Source organism: Lynx canadensis, chromosome A1, assembly GCF_007474595.2.
Source record: "Lynx canadensis isolate LIC74 chromosome A1, mLynCan4.pri.v2, whole genome shotgun sequence".
NCBI classification, from domain to species: domain Eukaryota; kingdom Metazoa; phylum Chordata; class Mammalia; order Carnivora; family Felidae; genus Lynx; species Lynx canadensis.
The window spans coordinates 156,788,904-156,810,247 of NC_044303.2; the positions used below are offsets into that span (position 1 = coordinate 156,788,904).

Sequence of the window (21,344 nt, forward strand, 5' to 3'; positions counted from 1 at the left end):
CTTCACCTGATTGGGTCACCCCACATTTGGTGGCTCTCACAGGGAACCTCTGCTGGTCTGGGACTTTCCTTGGATTATCTGGGAACTTCCTGGGACTCTTCCCTTGGTGGATGGATTCTAGTACTCGTCGGGAAACTGAAGACCTCAGGAGGAGGTTATTCTTCCATGAGGATCCAAACTCCAGGGGGAACCAGTTCCCCTCTTGCCCTTTGGAGGGACCCTTTCCTCCCTCTCCCTTACTCTTCTCGGCCCTTCTGTGGTCTAACCCTAGTACGCCTCATACAACTGAAGATCTCTAGCCCAGGTGGCTCCCAGGTGTGGTCTGAAGGTCTGAGGGTGAACAAGTTGGACTGCCCATGCCTGTGAGGGCAAAGGACTTCTGTCCTCTCTCCCACTCCATCCCCCTGAGGCATCCATCCCCAAAGTGTGGCAGCTCATCCAGGGTCAATCCACACATTAGGGAATTGGTTGGAACGCTTTCCTGATGCTGGCTATCTCTCAGTCACCTTGCTTCTTTCTGCCCTTCTTTTTTCCCTTTGTTCCTGAGGATCCAGGCACCATCTTGATCTGTAGGCAAAATCTGTTACTATCTGTCTGATTGAATCCAACAATTCCATGAATCAACAAGGATTCCAGCCCACACCATGGGAGGATCCGCTCCCCCTAAATTCTATGGAGCTGGCCACCAGCGAATTTCACTCGAATTGCCTATCAGCTTGTTGATCTAATACCATGCTCTGGTCTATAACTGCACAGAATGTCTGACGGACTGACAATTTTAGGTAGGGACAGGTGCCTCCCCTGTCTGGCATGAAGCAGCTAATGAAGACGATACCTCTGCCCAAATGCCAAAGATTTGTCATTGTTGACCTGTCAGGGGGGAATATAGAGGCCACTTTTAGGCAACAGGCTTGAGCAATGGGTAAAAGGGCCCACAGTGACTGCTGAACTGAATGCAAACAGGCTCTTTAAACAGCCCACCTCAATATATCCATAAGCCCTAGCTGGCCAATGGGCTGCTTACAACCCAGCACAGGTACCAAAAAAGGAAAATTCCATACATTCTTATACCTCCTCACTACCACCCCTGTAACTGTAGCCCCCATCACTGTCTACGGGCAGGCAGTCTCTCCTTTGCTCTTTTGCCTGGTGCTTCCTTGCAGTATATTCAATAAACTTCTATCTCTTAAAAAAAAAAAAATGCAATTGCTGAGGCACCTGGCTGACTCAGTCAGTAGAATACATGACTTCTGATCTTGGGGTTTGGAGTTCAAAGCTCACATTGGGCATGTAGTTTACTTTAAAAAATAGGTAGATAAATAGATAGATACACAGACAGAAAATAAAAATTCAATTACTTAATCCTATTTCTACTTGCCATTACTAGCTTGGGCACTCAGCCTGCTACTAAAAATGCAAATCTATGGCAGATTAACTGACAGTATGGAACCATTAGGTTTCTTCCAGATTTGGGAATATTTTAGAATTCTCTTTTAAAATTTTTCTTTTCTTTTTTTTTTTTAATTTTTTTTCAACGTTTATTTATTTTTGGGACAGAGAGAGACAGAGCATGAACGGGGGAGCGGCAGAGAGAGAGGGAGACACAGAATCGGAAACAGGCTCCAGGCTCTGAGCCATCAGCCCAGAGCCCGACGCGGGGCTCGAACTCACGGACAGCGAGATCGTGACCTGGCTGAAGTCGGACGCTTAACCGACTGCGCCACCCAGGCGCCCCTCTTTTAAAATTTTTCAATTAAAGCAAATTACTTCATATAAAATTAAAACTAAAAACTATTTTCAAAAAGCCATTAAATATGATTTTCTTTTTCTATGAAATGATTAAAATAACTGACTATTAATATAATCATTTAAACAACTCAAATAGTGAAGCTCAAGATAATCCTGATCCTACTGGAGTCTTAGGATCTGAATAAGATTGATAACAGAGATACAGCACAGTATTAGTTCCTTTTGTAAAATGGCCCAATTTACAATATCAAAAATGCACTTCAAAATATCTCTATTCGCTGCTTCACACAATTCAATAAGTAGTATAAAAATAACTTTAAGTCACATTATATACCCTAATAGCTAAAAAAAATATGTTTGATACTTACTGATATAATTCAGTTAATGGTGAAGTCAAAATGACTAATGTTGTAAACAGATTATTACAATGGGTATGAATTTTAAAAATTTTATCATCTATATACTGATGGGGATTCAAAAGCTTCTGTACAGATGTGCAAATTGACCATAATAAGTTCTCAGTGCATATTAAAATTGTCGTGACATCAAGTCTATTGGAAAGAAAAAAGAAAATCTTGTTAAGCAAAATTGTTTCTCTGACTGGTACATAACACTATCATCCCTATCTCTTATATCAAACAAATGTAAGGATAGAAATATTTGGTTAGATATCAGAGCTTCAGAAATCAAAGACAAACAGAAAACAACAAAGCTTAGCGTTTGAGTTTCCAGGTGTTAGATGACCCATATACCACTATCTTTAGGAATAGTGAGGTCTCTAATACTAAAATATGTTGGGAGGGCTTTTTTTTTTTTTTTTAAAGGTTTATTTTTCATTATTAGGATACTGTTCAAAAAGCTCAAGACACTTTCCTTCAAATTATGTCCAACAAAAAAGGAGGCAGATTAAAAGAAAATTTGCTATTACCCACATATATATGATAGGTAAAGTTTTGATAAGAGAATAATTCTCCTTATCCAAGTACAAGCTGTCAAAAGAAAGTTACAAGTTTGGGTAAACACGTTTCCCTAGCAAGTGGGAGAGGAGAAAAAAATGAGACCAGAAGCACAAATGGAGAAGCCTATAGTTTCAGAAATTTTCAATATTGAATAAATTTGTGGAAACTTTGTTGTATTATATAATCTTATTCATAAACTCATTTGTTTCTATCTTTCTTTTGTTTCAACAGAGACCCAAAGATCTGTTCAAAGATTAGTTTGGTATATGACTGACTGAATTGTATAAACCTCAGTTAATTTCCTCTTTTTTTTTCTTTTAAATTCAGTGTTGAAGAAATAGAAGATAGAAATTATGAAGTGATAAGAAAACAAATAAGTTTGAAGATCTTTTAAATGACATTTTGGTCTCAGGTTTATTATATATATAAAACAAATTTATACATATACTACATATTACAACGATTACATATATATAGTTTTAGCCATACTAAAAACATCAATAATCGCCTTTAGGAAGGTTTAACTGTAGTTTGCATCCACTTTCTCTAATTGTTAACTAAACAATTACAAATCGAAGATATCTACACACACACACACACACACACACACACACACACGATCTGATTTCCACAGTAATGGTGGTTTAGTATTAACCATTCAAATATGACAATTTATTTATTTTACTTAAAAAAACTAGAAGAAATAATTCTAGCATTTCATGGCATTTTTATGTAACCATCCAGAAAACAAAAACCAAAAGTCTCCATCGTACAGTTAATTAACTATACTACCAAGTTCATGAGCTAATAGTAAATCTGATTTCACACACATCTCATAATGACTTGCCACCTCCGAGTCAAAAGTGATTTAATCTACATAAGGAAAAGAATGAAGGTACCCTTTGCTCTCAAAAAAAGCCTTTCCATCTATTCTTCAGAGTTCAATGATTTAAAAATGTTTGGTCAGTAATTCAAAACAGCCTTTGCAAAATACCATATTTATGAAACACTGTAGCAGGACCTAAATACCCTTCAAATGCAGCATGTTTTACAAGAACATGATCAGGAAATGATTCCCACTGCCAAAAAGAAAAAAACAAAAAAACCCTCTGATGTCTTTAGATTCCTCCAAAAATATATCTGAAAAAAAAATCTTTTATACCTAAAAGACACTTCTTAATCACATTGGTGAGAATATTTAGAAAGCAAAAGCCTTTTCTTCATATGACCTGTTGTCATGTAGGCAAATTTTTGTAAAGGTCATTGCCTAGATGTCTCATGGACCTGGACTATATATAATTTAGTCATTAATATCCCGTGACTGCTGCTCCTCATTTTCTGCGATTTCACATTTTGTTAAACTGGCTTTTAGTAATACATATTGAAAAAGAAGGGGGGGAAGAGGTAATTAGAATATATCAAGAAGAAAAATTATTAGACAAAGGAGTTTCCTTAATGAAGATTAACTACACTATTTAAAGATTTACAAACAAAAACTAAAATCCCCCGGTTGCCTAGAATCTCAAAGTCAAATTAATTGCCCTATCACAGAACTGTTGCTTTTTTCTCCATTTCAGGGCCCCAATTCTCCCTCTTTATCTTATTTATTAAGTTTTGTATATAAATGTCTTAGATTGTAATACATCCTGAATCATTTTTTTAGAAACTAGTGGGTTCTATACACAATTTTAAGAAGAAAAAAAGAGCACAGTTATTTTGATTCAAGTTCCACATTTCCACTTTAGTATCTCAGGAGAATTGAATACGATTTCCTCTCAGATGTTAGGAACGTGTTAACTATACAAGGAGCTATATCATGAGATTTAGAATTACATTCTGCTTTATACCAGCTGATGAGAGTTTTCTTGAAAAGCAATGGTTTTCACAACTTCAATTACCTTATCTGTGGAGTTCTCTTATAACTGGGATGGGCCCGAGCATATCTGGAGGCCAGTAGACCCAAACATTTCTCCAGCACATCTGTTAGAATTTCCTGGGCTAACTTCGGGGGCAGAATGGTCCAGAGATCATGGTGAAGAGCGCAGAAGAAATAATGCCACATCTGGAGTGAGAAGGAGCATCTTTCCCCCTGGCAAAACCACCACACGTTAAACAACAGAATCACATCTTCCAAAATGTCAGTTTGCTTCCTATGAACATAATTAATTCAGGCTGAAAGGAAATAGCTGGAGAGTTTGACACGCTAGATGACCAAGAAAGATTTTTGACAAGATGTAAAACATCCTTATTGACAAAGGAACATATGTTTTATTTCAATTACGAGACCAGATATTCTAGTGCAAATCCAGACCACAAGCCTTTAACCTAGCATATCTAGTTTTACCTACTCCTAGCCTGGAGTTTAAAATTCATTTTAAGCAATCAGCTTTACAGTTGCCAAACAAGTCATACTAGTTTAAGATGGTGGGCTGATGCTCCTAAAAATAAATGTTAATAATTTAAATGTTTTAAGTATGTATATGTTTCTGAGACTATTAGCATCATTGAGGTCATCCTGTAAATGTTTGAGATTTCACATTATAATGAAATGACAGGAGTAAAAATAAACTTACATGCCACATACTTATTAACATGCATGAATCCAAGGGGCATGGGTAACTATTAAAGATTATTGCATCAGGCTATTCCATTCATGGAGTTCTAATAACAATGCTAGAAACAGACACTACAATGGTCTGATTTTACAAGATTTTGTAAACCTAAAGCAGATGTTATAGTCTCGTCATGTCTTAGTATTTTTACAGTACTTCATACATCCAAGGGGCCAGATTCTCATTCCTTTCCACCCCCCTACAGACCTCTTCTGTGTACCAAATTTTCCCTGACCACAGAGGAAGACCCAGCAGTGGCCAAGGCCAATGGGAACAGGCAGAAATAGAAGGTGGCCTCAAGTGATTTACAAGCATTAATTAGTTAACATGCTCTCAGGGAGGTAGGCTAGTAGTTTGACCTCATTTTCCTCAAACCAGATTAAAAAAATCACTTGAAATTGGAAGAGTTGAATGAGTTTTTCAAACATTACCCAGATCATTACTATATCAAAAGTTAAATGAGTAAAACTTCCCATTTTATTCCTAAGCAATCCTCTTTGACTTAAAATTCGGCTTTGCTAACTACTTATATTTCTCAAACATTATCTGAAGAAAAATCTGCTATACTCCTATATCAAAAATTGATAATTTTTCATGCATATATGCCTATCAGTATTCTCCTTACATATTATTCTTCTGATAATTTCCCTGATTACTAAAATCTTTTGTAGTCACTGTAGTAATAATCTATAATTATTATCTATTGACTTCCAAATGGAGTTTATAAATGAGTAGAACGGGGATACTTGGGTGGGAATCCGGGCATCAAAATGTCTAAGAGTCAGGATCAAAAGAGAAGGCTTTGACCACTCCTAAATTCTACACTAGATGTGTATCAAAACTGTTTAAAAAAATTACAAAATTCGTGTGGGAGTAGCGAAATCATAGTTTCTTATGCTTTGCGGTGTGTTCTGTGATAAGGAATGCTTTTTAAAATTTCCTAAAAGGGCGCCTGGTGGCTCAGTCAGGTGAGCATCGGACTCTGGCTCAGGTTGTGATCTTGGGGTTTGTGAGTTTGAGTCCTGCATTGGACTTGCTGCTGTCAGCTCAGAACCTGCTTCAGAACCTCTGTCTCCATCTCTCTCTGCCCCTCTGCCACTCATGATCTCTCTCTCTCAAAGATAAAAAAAATGAAAAAAAGATAAGATTTTCTTAAGTCAGAAAGGAGTTTTAGAGCTTGATTTTCTCATACTTTTTGTGTCGTAGGTTATTAAAGCAAAATTGCCCCGGCTGATGTAATGACTCATATGAATGAGTTACACTAACTTTCTCCATGGCAATGGACGGGTGATTAGAATAACATGGCCAACACGATTTCTCATATGTTTCTAAATAAAAACCCATTTCCTTAAAAGTTACCGATAAATGAGAAGATAAAAATAACTTGAGGCATGCGGATTTCTTTCCCTAGAAGTGAAAAACACTTATTGTAAGACTTTTAAAAATACAAACTTTGTATTTCCTTAAAGACATTCCCAACTGGTCATCGTTCTCACGATTCTCTTCGAAGTGTGTCACGTGCAATGTATGCAAAAGGGTTTTCATTGAACCAAATAGGATTCATTTATTTTTCTGACCTGTTTCCCTATCTGTTGTCATTTCAAAGCTATTCTGCTAGTAAACATCTGTTATTTTTGTAGACCCACTATAATGTAAACAGATGTGAGCTTTTATTTAGATTATATATCAGGAAACAAGCAGCTGGGCTTTATTATATAAGGCATTCAAGATTATCTTTGAACAGACAATTCTTTATTCTTTGACCATTGGAAAACACAAGTTGCTAAAATTGAGCAGATGTCAAGTATACTGAAAGCTTAATTCTAAACACATAATCTGAACACCCACCGTGCCATCTGACCAGCACCTCATCAGAGAGATACCGAAGTCTCCGACTCTCTCAACTTGACAGTTCAGCAAATGGACATAATGTATTTGGGGCTCACTGGATATCACAAAACATGGACGAATATTGCTTCATATCTTGTAAATTCTTTCACTGTTTCCTTACTACACTCTGCACAAGGCGATAGGCTCCCCTGAGATCTCTATCCCACTCTTCGCCTGCAGTCAGGCAGATTTCATCTCTTTCCTCTCACAACAGCCCAGCCAAAAAACAGACTGGTCCTGTTTCACAAATCAGTTGGAATAATGGGGAGAGGAGGAGAACAGGGTGCAGCGAATGGGATAAAACCATGTCAAGTACTCCAGTTGTCAAAACAGTTTAAAATCTGTGCTATTTTTAGAAGTTCCTTATTTTTGGTAAATATAAAAGCAGTATCACTTTATTTTTCTGAGCATAAATAACAGCCACTAACTCTGCAATTAAATTGTAACTACTGACCACGTAAGTATATGGAAGCCACACTACCATGTAATCACAGGGTAACTATCTTGTTATTTCTGTCTTTGAAGCTAAAGCCTTGTCATAAGATCTGAGAGCTGCATGTTACATGGTAATTTGTTGTTGTTGTTGTTTTTAATACTTGGTAACTTCAATACCAGGTTCTCAATGCATCCACTTATTATTTATACTGTACAATTCTTCTGACTCCCAATTTGCATAAGAGAAAACATAATACCCCTATGGTGGACCTATAGTGAAATGATACCTGTTCCTCAATGAAAACATCGTATGAAATTGCTCATTAGTACACTGACATATTGAAATAGTTTGAAACAGGAGACGGATTCATTTTCAATCTCTCTGTTTACCTCAAGGCAAATAAGGAAGCTGTGATGCTGCCAAGAGAGGAGAAGACCAATACTTTCACTCTTATCTCAAGCTACCAGCTGCACTGTGCCACTTTCTCGTTCTCATTCTGCTCACTGCTGTTTGAAGCATGTCAGGTTTGGAAAACCCTGTATGAATGCTCTTGCAGAAAGAAAAACTATCTGGGAAGGGCCTCTAAAGGACAGATGAAATGGCCTTTGAAAAAGTGGAAAGTCCTTTAAAAGAGCTTCTTAGCTCCCTCTCTCTGTTAGGGCAACATTTATTATGATAATAACTCAGGCATAAATAGAGCCACAGGACCCCTCAGTGCCAGAGAATTGACAAGGGGGACTCTGCTGAATAATACCCCAGTCTGTTTTTCCCAGTACTCCACTGATATTAGGACAGTCAGGAAAAACTAAAATCATAAGCTTCAAGCCAGAGGAAAGGGCAAATTGGAAAAGTTAATGGAGTTGTTGGGCTTGACTGATGAATTTTTTTAAAAACCCTGATTATCTTTTATTAAGATATATAAATGTTTCACCCTGCCCTGAAATCAACTTCAAGGAATTTCAAATATTGTGGCTTATGTATAATCAATGGGATTTAGGAGAAGGGAAATTAATGAAGCCTGATGATGAATAATTTTAATTGATCCTGGGTTTGGTTGCACTGGAAATCATTAGGCTTTAATTCAGTCGGAATTTGGGATTTCAAAACATGGGCTAAATGAAAATAGGTAAGCTATAAATGATCAGATGGGTCTTAAAGCACCCTCATAAGAACATGCAATGAGAAGGAAAAAATATGTATAAAGAATAAAATGGCTAATAAAAGATACTTATAAAAAACAGAAATACATAAGAAAAAAAGTGCAGGAGTACCTATAACTGGTCCCTTTAGAAAACAAATACAAAATTGTAGCATTTTGGCATTGTTATCTCTTTGACTTTCTCATTGTATCCCATTATATTCCAACTTATATAGCACATGCTGCAGCTCAAATTAAGTTATTTTTACTTTTAAGCAGAAGGAGAGTTCTGATGTCTAGTTATTTCAGGTTTTTAAAAAGTGTTTTTCCCAAGTACAAATTCAATATTTAAAAAATATTATCCTAACAGCCTTCGTGTGTTGGTAATGCCAAGCTCATGTTTCTAATTAGCCAGAAAGCAGGTAGGCAGTAAAACATATTTGTGTAAAAAGGAGGGATAGTAAACTTAACTTCACACCTCATAAAAAGCTTTGTAGTCATCCCAGTGGTGGCTCTCAGCATCCTGTAAAATGCTTGTAGCACAAACTCTGACGCAGTAGTCCGTAACCTGAAACTGTAGAGTGTTGATGAATTCCTGATATCGTTGGACAGGCACCAGGAATATGGGTCTGTTCAGAGGCAATGATCAAAGAGACAGAGATTTAAGGCCTGTGCAGTAGGCGGTAACAATCTCCAGTACTACAAATGGTTTTGATTATTAGATATCAATCATTCATTTCCTCCTAATGCTGAAGTCTGCATCCACATTCACTTTCCAAAAAAAAAAAAAAAAAAAAAAAAAAACTGGTCTTTGTTTTGCAAGTCCTTTGAAAACGTACATCTGCTGTTCCACAAATATGCACTTCAACTTGAGACAAACTGCATTGTCAATACATCATTCAAAAATAAAAGTATTCTTTGTAAGCCTGTTATTAGAGATCAGTGCATTATTTAGGCATTAGGGTATCGTTATTACAGAGAACAACATGCATTTGTCAGAACCAACTTTTATAAAGCTATCACACGTCCCACAAACACACTTCTTTTGTTTTAAAAATTGTAATTTTGTAGATGTCAATTATCTCATAAACTGTTTTAAAATATTCTACAGAAATAAAGTGACTTCTGGCACATTTTGTTTATAACTTCAAGAATGAGTCACCACATCTGACTACTTACGAGAATTAAATAGCAGAGCTATATTCTGCATCAAGTCAAATTTATTTTACTTTTATCTTTAGTTATTTATATTACACTTTCTTATGCTTTCTCTCATAGCTAAGGGACTACAAACACTGAGTGAGAATAAGAAGAGACCGTTGGCTTCACGCTGGACAGCCACGTCCACATGTTCCCTTTGCAAAGGACTGTGCTATCTCCTAGAGGGGCCAAGAGCAGCCAAAAAGACCATGTGGCCATTTTTATTCTCTTTCCAGGAAACATCCAGTCTTTTTAGACTACTAATACATGAGAATTAAGACTGCCGGATGCTTTCTCCTCACATATTAAGGATAGTTTCTTACTAAATGGATGTTTTGAAATATGTTTACATTGGTCAATAGAATAGATTGAAAATGTGTTTATTCTCTCTGTCAGTCCTGACATCCTGTTTGCTTAGAAACAAAAAAAGAAAAGTGCATATTTCACAACTGAGTATACAAGGGACAGAAACAAGTTCAGCTTTCCTTTCCGGGGTAGTCACAGTGGTGTGCCTTACAAAATGGAGAGGGTTTACTCGGTCAGGTCATAACAGCATGCAGAAAATAGTTGCTCCAGATTAGATGGAAAACGGATGGGTCTTTGGAGTGAGCCTTTCAAAGGAATACCTGTCTCTCTTACTACCTGTGTATCTGGTTTAACACCCCACACCCCACCTTTCTGACATTTTCTAGTCAAGGCAGATGAAAATATAATGCGCCATGTTCATTATTATTTTCTCCTTCTTGAATATTGTCATCAAAGTTTCGCTCCTGTGATTTCCAAAGATTACATATTACTTTAAGCATGGCCATCAACTTAATTTAAATGACACTCACTTCTTAGTATTTTCTTTCAACAAATTATCAAAATGCGTAAAATGCTGGAAGACATATACCGCTGTGGAGAGCAATGTGTGTAAGTTTGTCAGGGGTGCTCTGGAAGGAAACTCCTTGCCCCTCTCCTGCAGTCTCGCCAGGACAGCTGTTGCCACTTTACAACAGGCCTCCACAAAGTTTGCTCTAATTTCCTGGAAAGAATCATCTCTGCATGCCAGAGCCAGTGGAAGCATTGTGTCAAGTTTTTCCATGATGTCAGAACAAAACTAGGGAGAAATAAATGTAGCACTGAGTTATTTGTACTCTGACAGCACCGTGTAATTTATGTACAGGGGAGCCAAATTCCTAAATAATGAATTTGGCATCAAACATAAATATAATGACACAACTTTATAACAATCAATTTCTCAGTTATATAAAGTTAAATGTTTTATGTCAAATAAGGAAATCCCAAAATGATGCTTTCCTACATATAACCTTCAAACCTTATGCTTACCAGACAGACATTATGAAAAACTCATGAAATAGCTTTACATGACAATACTTTATTTGTAGTTCATAGAACTCAGAAAACATGTATCCTTGGCATTAATATGATTGGATTATTTTTGAACTTATTCTAATTTTTTTGCTGAATTTTCATAAAGTAAGTTTTTATTAATCACATGTACATAAGGTTATATCGATTTAATTTAAATAATCTAGAAGCATCAGAAGCAATCTCACCTGCCATCTTCTTACTGGTAAGGAGTCAGCAATTTTCAGAAGTGATGTGCCTGTCTTTTCAGTAGTTATTATGAATCTACTCTTTCTTAATGGCAAAGGAAGTACAGTGGATGGAGAGGCAAAACTTGCCTGCACTCCCAATTTGCCAACAGTGTTCCCAGGGGAATGTTCTGGAGCCTCAGGTTGCCAGAAGCCGAATAAGGAGGCCATCTTTAAGATCCCTCTTTTACAGGGACGCCTGGGCAGTTAAGCATCAGTAGGTTAAGCATCATGATCTCAGAATTTGTGGGTTCAAGCCCTGCATTGGGCTTTGGACTGACAGCTCAGAAACGTGCCTGCTTCAGATTCTGTGTCTCCCTCTCTCTGCTCCTCCCCCACTTGCTCTTTCTCTCTCACTCTCAAAATAAATAAAAACACTAAAAAAAAAAAAAAAAAGAATGCTCTTTTACAAACTTTCCAATCATATGTTGCCAAACTCATTGTGGACTTAATATTGAGTAACGGTATTTATTTATTTCCGTAATTACTTCCTATTTTCTCAGTATGCTCTGTAACTCTCAATACACACATAAAGATGCAAGACGGATGCTAATGAAATGGAATGTACATTAACGTGTAAATAAAGATTTAAAAGTTGCCTAGGCTAATAAAAGACAGTAATTCCTTCAACCTCCTAAATTTCTCCTGAAATCATTCAAAGGAATAACCCAAACAAATAGTTTTCCCAGCTCTGCATGAAGTCACAGAAGCCTCCCCTTGAGGGGCCTGAGACTCATGGAACAACAAGTTGGCAACAAGTTTAAGTCTTTTTGCTAGCAGTAGCCCATGTACACTGGGAAGAAATCTGGTATTGGGTCAAGTACCAAGTATTTGCCAGAGACTCCACCATTTCCCTTTGCAAAGTCTTATATTAAAAAAAAAAAAAAAATCTAATTATGCCAGTCTACAGTTTGAAAGGATTTCATTTTAATCTTGCCTTTGCAATTTTCTTTGGTTGGTCCTCCTCCGGAACCACATGACTGTCTTGCCAGACTTGCTGGACATTTACAAGGTTCATAGCATAGGTTACAGCTGAAGACCTTTCATTCTGTTCCTGTTGGAGAATTTTTGTGGAAAAATCTTCAGTTGCTGCTGTTATACAATGTGCCACAGGAAGAGACACTTCTTTAAATGCATTTCGCCAACGAAAGTCTGGTAAAGTAGCCTGAAATATAAATTTATATGAAGTTATATTAATCTTAACTCAGCAACACATGTTCCTATTGTTATAGATATAAAATTATTACTTTCTTTCAGCATTTGAATATGGGTATTCTTTGATAAATGGCAAAGGCCCTTCTTACAACCTGAAAAATATTACCCAGCGAATAAAGCAATATACAAAAACATGTGTATTCTTTACACAGAGTAATATACTGGCATTTCATTTTAATTCATCAGTGGATTTAATCAGAAACTTTTTTCAAAATTTAATCTCTTAAATATAGTTCAATAAAACTATCTTTATGAGAGTTAAAAGTTACATTTACTATTTATCACATAAAGCAACCTTTAAATTCAATATAGTTAATAAAGTCTAAATTGGATTTTTATAGTCTTTTTTATAGTTTATTGTTAACAAGTATTCCAACATAAGACAGAGTTTAATATTCAGTCTTTTATTTTTTTTTCACTCTCAGAAATCCAGACAAGCCAAAAAATAGCAACAAGAAATTTCTCAAAGAAAATGACATCATTGTACCTTTCTGGATTTTTTTCTTTTGAATTTTATTTAGCTTCTTCACCCACAAAGTGGTAAGCAACACAACTTTTGTTCCAAGAGATGAGGAATTAAAATTATCTGCATTGCTCTGTGTGGGAGGAGTGGGAGACTGGAGAGAATGGAGACTGGTGGTGTTTTGTTTTCCTTTTTCTTGTGGTCTGGCTCAATACAATTGTGAATGTATACTTTCCCCAAGTCCTCTAATGTTCTCTTATGTACTAAGAACATTAAGTAGGTGAGCCTGTGCTTAGCATTACTTTCTCCCTGTTTTAATGTAATCTTGTTTACTGTAATAATTCACCTACTCCGACTTCAGAAGACTCTAAGCCAATATACCTGACTGAATTACTTATTTTTCTGACTCTGGATGATTTCTATGGTTTCTTTAGGCCTAAAATTACTGAGACTATGATCATTAGCTTAGTTTTCATATACACACATCCCTTACAGCATTTATTTAGTGCTTTTTGTATATACTATAATCAATAATCAAATCCATGGTCAAAAAAGTGGCTCCCATTTTCATTATGCATATAATTATGTTGTAATTGAATTTTTTTTGTTAAGTTTTAACATCAGAGGGCTTGAAAACACATTTCTCATTTTATTTTTACATAAATTAGTTAAAAATTGAATCCACCCAGCTTTTACAACCTCCTTTGTTTTTTTTCTAATTTTTTAATATTTATTTTTGAGAGAAAGAGACAGAGTGCAGGGGGGGAGGGGCAGAGAGAGAGGGAGACGGAATCCAGGCTTCAGAATCTGAGCTGTCAGCATAGAGCCTGATGTGGAGATGGAACCCACTACTGGTGAGATCATGACCTGAGCTGAAGTCATTCAACCTACTGAGCCACCTAAGCACCCAAAGCTTATAAGCTAATTTTCAACCAGGAATCAATCTTATTTATTTATTTATTTATTTATTTATTTATTTATTTAAGGGTAAAACTCAAGGCATTTTGATTCATAATGTATTCACAGACATATGATGCTATTATATATGAGTAAAAATACCACTCTTTCCTCATCACTCACCTCTTTTACTGGTAGCAATTGCTCTGAAGGAACACTAGTTGCATTTCTTTTAGGTTTCTCTGTTACAACTTTCCAACTGGATGTTTCTAAAATTCCTATGCAACAGAAAACAAACACACAAACATACATTAAGGAAAATAAGCCATACTAGATGGAATTAATAGGCTCAGTTTAACATTAATTATGTAGAAAAGCTCTATACATAGTATACACATACATACACATATATCAAGATTCAGACAACATAGTCAAAAGATGTAGGGTGATGTTACCATTACAATAACTACAGGATGAAAATATAGAGTGTCCCTTTCCATATATACAATTTGATGAAATTTGTATGCCATTTATGTTCAAATTTGATATACATGCTTATGTAATCTGTAAAATATAGATCCCTTTGTCATTATTCATTGTCATGTTGATAATGTAGGATAAGAGTACAAAGTTAAAATGAATTTCTTTTTTCACTTAAAACTTAAATTCTAAATAAAGAATGGTGCATTTAAGAAATGATGGTGTTCCAGGGGCGCCTGGGTGGCGCAGTCGGTTAAGCGTCCGACTTCAGCCAGGTCACGATCTCGCGGTCCGTGAGTTCCAGCCCCGCGTCGGGCTCTGGGCTGATGGCTCAGAGCCTGGAGCCTGTTTCCGATTCTGTGTCTCCCTCTCTCTCTGCTCCTCCCCCGTTCATGCTCTGTCTCTCTCTGTCCCAAAAATGAATAAACGTTGAGAAAAAAAAAAAATGATGGTGTTCCTTAGCACATTAATACTTCATTTCTTGAAATGAGGAAGAAAAAAAGTATAAACATCAACATATCATGAAAAATTACATTATTAATAAATATAACAATAATCCTTTGGAAAAATACAAACACTGGGATAAGAAATAATCTCCAGCTCTTAAAACGGAATTATTTCCTTACCTTTATCTTTGAGAATTAAGGAAGTCTTTTCCATGGGGAAAAAATAGAGCTACAAAAATGTAATTTAAAAATATGCCAAAAAGAAATATTTCCACTTTTCCATTAAGCTTTTATTAATTACAGTTTGATTTTAAATAAATGATTTAGCATTTACCTTTTGCTTTTGCCTAGATTTGACTATTATGATGAATTATATATTCTGATGCATTTAAAAACATTTTTTAGGATCCTAAGAGTCAGTTTCTGCTTACATCCTGAGTAAACAAATTTCAAAATCTACTTGATTCTTATCAATAGGGCTCTGACTGATAAATTCATTTAGCAGATGTGTGGGGTTTTTGTTTTTTGTTTTTTTCTAAGTGTGGTTCTATGAGCATAATCATGAATGATTTCTAAGTAATATAATTTACAAAAACATTCCTCATATGTGGAATTTGAGAAACTTAACAAAAGACCATGGGAGAGGGAAGGAGAAAAAAAAAAGTTTCAAACAGAGAGGGAGGAAAACCATAAGAGACTCTTAAATACAGAGAACGAACTGAGGGTTGATGGGGGGGTGGTGAGGGGAAAACAGGTAATGGGCATTGAGAAGGGCACTTGTTGGGATGAGCACTGGGTGTTGTATGTAAGTGATAAATCATGAGAATCTACTCCCAAAGCCAAGAGCACACTGTATTGTTAGGTAACTTGACAACAAATTATATTTTAAAAAAACAAAACCAAAACATTCCTTAGAGAGGTAAAAACTCCCTTTGGTTAACAATAATATCCTTTTTGGAAATTTTATCAGAGTTTATTCTGAGGAAAAGTTTTCCTCAACTCTAGTGTTTCTTTATTATTATTACTTTATTTTTTTTATTCTCAAGTTAGTTAACATACAGTGTAGTCTTGACTTCAGGAGTAGAATCCAGTGATTCATCACTGACATATAACACCCAGTGCTCACCCAACAAGTGCCCTCCTTAATGTCCATCATCCATTTTCCACATCTCCCCACCCACCTACTCTGGAGTTCCTTAATCATTTTGGGTTTGTGAACACTTCTGAGAACTTGATTAAAGTGACAGAACACTCCAGCCAAAATGCACCATATGATTGCATAGTAGGTATGTGCACACATACGCACACTCGCACCCCCATACATACACACATAAATACTATTGGGGATTCCCAGGCTCTTTTGCGTAGGGCACTCATTAACCCCAAGGGCCTGTGGACTATAGTTTAGGAATCCTGCTTCATTTCTCAACACAAACCACAACATAGAGAGGGTTTTAGATCAGCGTTATATCATTTAACCCAAATTGCTTTCACCATGGCTTGCATTTTATTGTCTTTTTAAAAAATGGTATTATAAATAACTAATTCTAACACTGAAATAAAATCTAGATTAATGAAATATTTTTTTAAGTTTATTTATTTATTTAGAGAGAGACAGAGACAGCATGAGTGGGAGAGGGGCAGAGAGAATCCCAAGCAGGCTCTGCGCTGTCAGTGAGGAGCTGGATATGGGGCTCAAACTCACACAACTGTGAGATCATGACCTGAGTTGAAACCAAGAGTCAGACACTTAACCAAATAAGCCACCCAGTAGCCCCATGAAAGATCTTTAAATAAAGAAAAATGAAACTACAAGGTATTAAAATATGGAATACTTTTTCAAAAGATCTGTGTAGAGAAGATTTTTCAAAAGGACACTAAATGCAAAAGCCATAAAATAATTCTGCATAAAAATACCATTAGCAGTCAAAATGGCTAGGACAAACTGACTTAGCACTCTTTTTCAAAATGTCCATACTATATATTTTTTGTTAGTAGACTTATTTTTTTAGAGCGTTTTAGGCTTACAGAAAAGTTGAGCAGAAAGTACAGAGTTTCCCATATATTCTCTTTCTCTCTGCCCTCAGTTTGCCCTAATGTTAACACCTTGCATTGGTGTGGTATATTTTTTTACAATTGAGGAACCAGTATTTATTAATATTAACTAAAGTCTATAGTTTACATTAGGATTCATTCTTTTTTAATTAAGTTTTTAATTCAGGTATAGTTAACATACAGTGTTATATTAGTTTCAGGTGTACAATATAGTGACTCAGCAATTCCATATGTCACCAAGCCTCATCAGGATAAGGCCATTCCTTAATCCCCATCATCTATTTCACTTATCCCCCTCGTACCTCCCCTCTGGTAGCCATCAGTTTGTTCTCTATAGTTAAAAGTCTATTTCTTGGTTTCCCTCTCTCTTTTTTTCCTTTGCTTGTTATTTTTTGTTTGTTTCTTTTTTTAAAAAAAATTAATAGTCCAAGCATACTTTTAAATTCAAATTTTAGTTAATATAGAGTGCAATATTGGTTTCAGAAGTAGAATTAATTCATAATTACATACAATACCCAGGGCTTATCACAAGTGTCCTCCTTAATGCCCATCATCCATTTAGCCTATCCCTCCACTCCCTTCCCCTACATTAAGCCTCAGTTTGTTCTCTATCATTAGGAGTCTCTTGTGATTTGTTTCCCTTTCTTCTCATTATCACGCCTTTCCCACATGTTCATCTCTTTTGTTTCTTAAATTCCACATATGAATGAAATCATATTGGTCTTTCTCTGATTGACTTATTTCGTTTAGCATAATACATTCTTAGCTCCATGTACATTGTTGCAAATGACAAGATTTCATTCTTTTTGATGGCTGAATAATATTCCATTGTGTGTGTGTGTGTGTGTGTACATACGCTTAAACACACACACACACGCACACACACATCTTCTTCATCCAGTCATCAGTCAATGGACACCTGGGTTGCTTCCATAATTTGGCTATTGTAGATAATGCTGCTATAAACATAGGAGTGCATATATCCCTTTGAATTAACGTTTTTGTATTTTGGGGGCGGTAAGTTCCCAGTAATGTGATTCCTGAATTGTAGAGTAATTCTATTTTTAACTTTTTGAGGAAACTCCATACTGTTTTCGACAGTGACCACACCAGTATGCATTCCCACCAACAGTGCAGGAGGGTTCCTTTTTCTCCACATCCTCACCAAAACTTTTTGTTTATTGTGTTTTAAATTTTAGCCATTCTGACAGGTACGAGGTGGTATCTCAATAAATTTTGGTTTGCATTTCCCTGATGATGAAGGATGTTGAGCATCTTTTCACATGTCTGTTGGCCATCTTGATGTCTTCTTTGGAGAAATGTCTGTTCATGTCTCTGTCCATTTTTTAATTGGATTGCTTTCTGGGTGTTGAGTTTGATAAGTTCTTTATATATTTTGGATATTAACTCCTTATCTGATATGCCATTTGCGAATATCTTCTCCCATTCTGTAGAATGTCTTTTAGTTTTGTTGATTGTTTCCTTTGCTGTGCAGAAGTTTTTATTTTGATGTAGTCCCAATGGTTTATTTTTGCTTTTATATCTCTTGCCTTTGGAGACATATCTAGAAAAATGTTGCTACAGATGATGTCAGAGAAATTACTGCCTGTGCTCTCTTCTAGGATTTTTATAGTTTCAGGTCTCACATTTACATCTTTAATCTATTTTGAAATTAAGGATTCATTCTTTGTGTTGTGTATTCTATGGGTTGAAAATGCATAATGGTATGTGTCCACCATTACTCTATCATATAGAATAATTTCACTGTTCTAGGAGTCTCCTGTGCTCCATCTAGTCACCGCTGTCCCTCTCTTCCCTTGCCTTGAAAATCACTGCTCTTTACCATCTCTATACTTTTGTTTTTTCCAGAAGTTCATTAAATTGGAATCATATAGTATGTAGTCTTTTCAGATTGGCTTCTCTCATTTAGCAGTATGCATTTAAGAGTCCTCCATGTATTTTTGTGGCTTGGTAGCTCATTTGTTTTTATCATTGAATAATATTTCATTTTCTGGATGCACCACAATTTGTTTATGCATTCACCTACTAAAGGACATCTTGGTTACTTCCAAGGTTTGGCAGTTATGAATAAAGCTGCTAAAAACACACACATGATGGTTTTTATGTGAACATAAGTTTTTAATTCATTTGCATAAATACCTGGGAATGTGATTACTGGGTCATATAAGACAGTGTTTAGCTTTATAAGATACAATGAAATCATCTTCTAAAGAGGCTATACTATTTTACATTCTTATCAGCAGTGAGCGAGAGTTCCTGTGGCTTCACGTCTTTGTAAGAATTTGGTGGTGTTAGTGTTTTAGATTTTAGCCATTCTAACAAGTATGTAGTGGTATCTCTTTGTTTCACTTTCCATTTCCCTGATGACATATGATGTTGAGCATGTTTTCATATGCTTATTTCCCATCTGTATATCTTCTTTGGTAAGGAGTCTGTTCAGATCGTTTGCTCTTTTTTTAAAATGAGGTTTTTTGTTTTTTGGTGTTTTTGGTTGTTGTTGTTTTCTTGTTGAATTTTAAGAGTTCTTTGCATATTTAAGATACAAGTCCTTTACCAGAGATGTGTTTTGCAAACATTTTTCTCAGTCTATGGCTTGTCTTCTTATCCTCTTAACTACCATAACTTTTTACTTGGCAATTTCACTTCAGAAGTATACTGCCAGATACATATGTGCTCATATAAGACATAGTTTCAAGGAAATCTGCTGTGTCATTGTTTGTGATAGCAAACGGAGAGGAAAAAAGAACCCTACATGCTCATCAGTTAGGAACTGGTGAAATTATGGTACATGCACCAATGGAAAATTATTCAGCTATTAGAAAGAATGAGGTCTTTCTATATAACTGTTAATAAAAAAGCAGCTCTGCATCGTATGACAAGATTCCGTGTTATTTTAACTTGGTGAATAGTAGTTGTCCCTAAAAAGGAAAACTACACAAGTAGAGTGGAAAAAGACTTCATTTACAGTCTACTCTTTTGTCTTCTTAAAAGTTTTCCTATATGCATGGGCTACTATTCAAAACAAATTTTAAAGAAGAAGACATAATAAAGATAAAATTGTTAATGACGTGAAGGGACAATGCTTAGATTCTTAACGTCACCTTACTTTTCTACAGATAGCTCATAAAGCCAGCTAATTTAAAAAGATACTTACTCTGGAAAAATAACACTAGTTCAAAGTACAAGCTTTGCAGATCTATTTCTGGAGATAACTATCTGCCATTGTGCAGCTATCATTTAAGACTTACAAAAAAAGTTAATTATCTTATATTTGTCTTTTCACTTCCAAATACATTATGCTTATTCACTCAAAGTAATATGTCTTGATGTTTATACAAACCATTTGCCTATTTTCAAGATGAATAAAAAAAGCTAAGCTTCCCAAGACTTCTGTTGCTGGTAAGCAATTCTACAGTAAGACAGAAAATGAATTATGAAGCTGTTATGCTAACTTTTAGGATACAATCTTTCCCCCCAAAATAAAAAAAAAAAAATTTTAAGCCTAATCCTATATAAAGAGCAAAGGGTATCATTTTAAGGCAGTATTAGTAGGACCGATTCTAGACTAATAAGATATCTTACGGTTTTAGTGAATTATGGCATCTTTGCATTCACTTGAAATTCCAAATGGTCAACATCAAAATTTGGCACTGTCAAACTTTATGAGCTCTGTGAACATGTGCAAAGTATTTTACCTATTTAAATATATATTGAAAATTCTATACACTTACTAGCATTGTCTAGAAAAGTAGATCATTTTTGGCTCATCACTCTAAAACATAGTTATTTATATACAGTCAACACTGGTTTCCTTAAGAGGATGCCCAGATTAAGGACCTCAGTAGAGTGCAGAGGGTCACAGGAATGCCAGCTGCGTAACAGTCTCTCCCTAAAGAGTTCGCTGTGGTTCATTTTACATTTCTGGTTAGTTTCCACACTGTCGCTTTCTTTCATAGAGAGTAGAGGTTGGCAGTACTTCCCTGTGACATCCACTTTCACACCCAAATTGGTCTTCATAGGCTCCCATTGTGTGCACTACAAAGCAACTTGCCTTGTTGGCAGCTCTAAGTGGGAACTACAAGTCTTTCTTTTCTTCACTGTTCTTTTCTGGCTCACAAGCAACCTCCCACCAAAAGCTGAATCTGTGGAAGAGACTACATCCAAGAGATAATACTATGAAAA

The 21,344-nt window shown here is 35.8% G+C and overlaps 1 protein-coding gene across 1 annotated transcript in view; it reads right to left on the minus strand.

Annotated features, from left to right (window-relative positions):
• The window catches only part of KIAA0825 (KIAA0825 ortholog), a 205,447-nt gene that overhangs the window by 77,194 nt on the left and 106,909 nt on the right, over nucleotides 1-21,344 (minus strand). Inside the window, exons 8-13 of the mRNA XM_030324862.1 lie at nucleotides 14,344-14,438; nucleotides 12,523-12,750; nucleotides 10,821-11,086; nucleotides 9,263-9,413; nucleotides 4,607-4,797; nucleotides 2,118-2,300 (exon numbers count right to left, since the gene is read on the minus strand). Coding sequence (XP_030180722.1) covers nucleotides 2,118-2,300; nucleotides 4,607-4,797; nucleotides 9,263-9,413; nucleotides 10,821-11,086; nucleotides 12,523-12,750; nucleotides 14,344-14,438 — 1,114 coding nt within the window. The remainder of the gene's footprint in view (nucleotides 1-2,117; nucleotides 2,301-4,606; nucleotides 4,798-9,262; nucleotides 9,414-10,820; nucleotides 11,087-12,522; nucleotides 12,751-14,343; nucleotides 14,439-21,344) is intronic.